This window comes from Vigna angularis, chromosome 1 (genome assembly GCF_016808095.1).
Source record: "Vigna angularis cultivar LongXiaoDou No.4 chromosome 1, ASM1680809v1, whole genome shotgun sequence".
In the NCBI taxonomy this organism is placed as follows: domain Eukaryota; kingdom Viridiplantae; phylum Streptophyta; class Magnoliopsida; order Fabales; family Fabaceae; genus Vigna; species Vigna angularis.
The window spans coordinates 42,669,486-42,672,760 of record NC_068970.1 but is presented as its reverse complement, the minus strand read 5'-3'; the positions used below and the strand labels follow the sequence as shown (position 1 = coordinate 42,672,760).

The 3,275-nt window shown below is 35.5% G+C and overlaps 1 protein-coding gene across 4 annotated transcripts; it reads left to right on the top strand.

Annotated features, from left to right (window-relative positions):
- Positions 1-570: 570 nt before the first annotated feature.
- LOC108347878 (uncharacterized) lies at positions 571-3,275 on the top strand. 4 transcript variants are annotated; one of them, XR_008250405.1, is made up of 6 exons: positions 571-806; positions 885-1,280; positions 2,073-2,493; positions 2,617-2,827; positions 2,948-3,006; positions 3,091-3,275. XR_008250405.1 is itself a non-coding variant. In XM_017587333.2 (5 exons), the coding sequence occupies exons 1-4, from the start codon at positions 647-649 to the stop codon at positions 2,816-2,818; spliced, it is 1,179 nt and encodes a 392-aa protein (XP_017442822.1). In that variant the 5' UTR covers positions 571-646; the 3' UTR covers positions 2,819-2,827; positions 2,948-3,275. The 4 variants fall into 4 exon arrangements, 2 of the variants coding, with proteins under 2 accessions (XP_017442822.1, XP_017442821.1); XR_008250404.1 differs by having other exon boundaries at positions 2,617-3,006; XM_017587333.2 differs by having other exon boundaries at positions 2,948-3,275.

The window sequence follows — 3,275 nt, the reverse complement described above, 5'->3', positions numbered from 1 at the left end:
TTTTAAAATTATTTACAGAATTAAGAATCACAACCTATATTAGTATAGACTATGATTATTTTATAATTAAAATTTATAGTTGTGCCAATAATTTAAATATTAACACTAAGTTTTGATAACAAAATTAAATCATTTTTTCACTAATGACATAACATGATGAAAAATAATTATATATATATATATATATATATATATATATATATGGGACATAAAATCAACTCTATAGAAAATAATTAACAATCAAACAAACATATGTTTGCAGTTTTTTTATATTTGATTCTTTTAAGCAGGAAAACAAGAAATTTAAGAATTTGAAGAAATAAATTGCAACAATTTTCATTATGTTTTTTTTTCACGTGAACAAACTAATATTTTAAGGATAAATTTATGTATTGGTTTTGAAGATTTGAGAAATGACAAGTACTTCAAATGTAAGAGTATTTTATTAGAATTTGAAATAGTTAATTAAGACATTTAATTTACTATATATTTTATTTGATACTGTTATTATTAGCTTTTTAAATTTTACATTAATAATTTTTCTCAGATTAAAATGGTTCAAAAAAAAAAAGTGAAGAGAGAAGTAATCAGAATGTAAGGGGCAAGGGAGTAGAAACCCTAGAGTGAGAAAGAGAAACAGAGAACAATGAGAAGAACTGTTCTGAGAAATGCAACTCTGTTCACACGCAACCTTCTTAACTCAGCCCCTGCACCCGCCGCTTCAACTCCTCTGCGACCAAAACTTTTCTGCTCCAATGGAACTCCCCCGCCGGTTCCACAAAACCCGGACGACGTCGACAACAAAGGTATGTATCTCTCTCTATGTTCTCATCAATTGTAGCATTCTAACGGCGCCGTTTGACACATTAGATTTGTGTCGGCAGAGCTGAAGAGGCGGATTGATATCTACATGAAGGGCGACGAGGAGGTGCTGCCGTCGATCATGGAGGCGATTCTGCAGCGGAAGCTGTCGGGGAAGCACGAGGAGACTGACGACGAGCTGATGGATGAGCTCCGCATGCGCCCCCTTGACAATGTCGAAGACGGGGACTTCGAATCCGATTTCGAGGAAATCCACGAAACCGATGAGGAGCTCGACGATTTGTACAACGCCAGGGATGCGGTGATGAAAAGGATGGTGAAGGACGAGTACTTCAACATGGATGATAAAAAATGGGACGACATTGTTGAAGATGGGATCAAGCACGGTTTTCTTAAGGACACCAAGGAGTGCGAGGAGATTCTAGAGGACATGCTCAGCTGGGACAAACTCCTCCCTGGTCCGTACACCATTCTCAATATCATTGCACTTATTCTTTGTGATTGTGAATAATGCAGAGACCTAAGTACATATATGCGCAGAGACAATTTAGAATTTTTAACCATTGATATTTTAATAATTTGTCTGTTTTATATTTAATCAATCTTTAAATAGATTTATTGTTTATTTATCTTTTTTGAAATACTAAGCTCTTTAACTAAATTGATAAAATAGCAATGAAATAATATCTAATGTAGTTCTTATGTGCTTATTGTGGTGTTTTCCTACCATAATTGAATTATTAATCCATATAATGAAAGTTTGCATTAAAGGTTATCATAATCTATCAAGGTGAACTCTAATTTGGACAGGAAAACTGGGCAAGAACACTTAAGCTAATTGTGCTTAAATTTTATCGAAATCAAAGTTGGGGGAATCTCCTCCTTTTATTACCTCAGTTGCTTGTTACTGTTATTTGACTGTTAGTGATATACCCTTGTGTAGTGAATTATAATTAAGGTTACAGAAGAATGTAAGGGAATGCAATATGTAAGTATCTCTCGTCACGCTATTACTTTGTTGTTGGCTAGTAAGTTCACTTTTAAAAGATTTGTAGATTTCACTAGAATGCTATTTATCTTGTTATGTTTTTGTGCTTGACATTTTTTGCAAGTTCCAGCACAATTTTCATGACCGTGAATTTATGTTTGCATTTGAGATATTTAATTTAAACGTGTTAGTAAATAGTCAGGTTTAGAAGTGGTTAGTATGCTTATTTATGCTGATTTTCTTTGGTTTAATGTCATGATAGATGATATAAAGCAGAAGGTGGAAATAAAATTTAATGAGCTAGGGGACATGTGTGAAAGAGGAGAACTTGAACCTGAAGAAGCTTATGAACAATTTAAGAAGTTTGAGGATGAGATGGTAGCGGAATACATGAAGATAATGGAAAAAGAGGAGGTCCTGGTCCCACAGTTTGATGATACTGCTGTGCTGGATAAGAAAAAGGACTCAGACGATCCACCAGGTGAAGGTCCAATTTTGCGGTGGCAAACTAGGGTAGTCTTTGCTCCTGGTGGTGATGCTTGGCACCCGAAAAACAGGAAAGTGAAACTTTCTGTTACTGTGAAGGAGCTAGGGCTTTCACAATACCAATTTCGCCGTCTCAGAGAATTGGTTGGAAAGCGTTATCATCCAGGGAGAGACGAGCTTACAATAACTAGTGAGAGGTAGAGTCATATCTTGTAAAAATTCATTCATCTATTATTTGATCTTGCAGACTTGGTTATGGGTCTTAGTTCACTTGAATCAGCCACAATTGTGCTTAAAGTTTTCTTTTCTGTATTTTTAAGGTATGAACATCGAGAAGAAAACAGAAAAGACTGCTTAAGGACACTTCTCTCTCTCATTGAGGAGGCAGGAAAAGCTAATAAATTAGTAGATGATGCCCGGGTTTCATATGTAAAGGAGAGGCTCCGTTCCAATCCAGCATTCATGGAGAGGTTGCATGCGAAGTGTATGAGGTTGCGTGAATCTAATCAGGTTACTGCTTGAAGCTTTCAGGTCTGGTGTATGAATTTTTGAACATTCACCTGTCATAATTTTGTATTGCTCCCAGATTTTAGTTTCTTTCATGATTATTATCTTTATTTTTATATATTCGAGTCTTATCATGGTTTCCAGTTGCGGAAACAAGCTCGCTGCCTAGAGGAGGTTTCACACTGATCTTTCCTAGACCCATGGTAGGAGACTCATGCACCGGGCTGATATCTGTCGTATCTCTCGTATTTAGTGCTTGAATAACGTATACTATTTACTTCTATCAGATATTGTATGCTAGTGTTATGCTTTTGAGGAGTAACACTGATCATGGATAAGGTTGGATGACCTCAAATTGAAGCTAGGATTGCTAACATTTTCTACCTTTAACCACAGAATAGAGAGAATATTTATCTGTCAGTCATGAGACTGAATTATGTTTAATAAAGCATTGATGCTTGATAAGATAAAA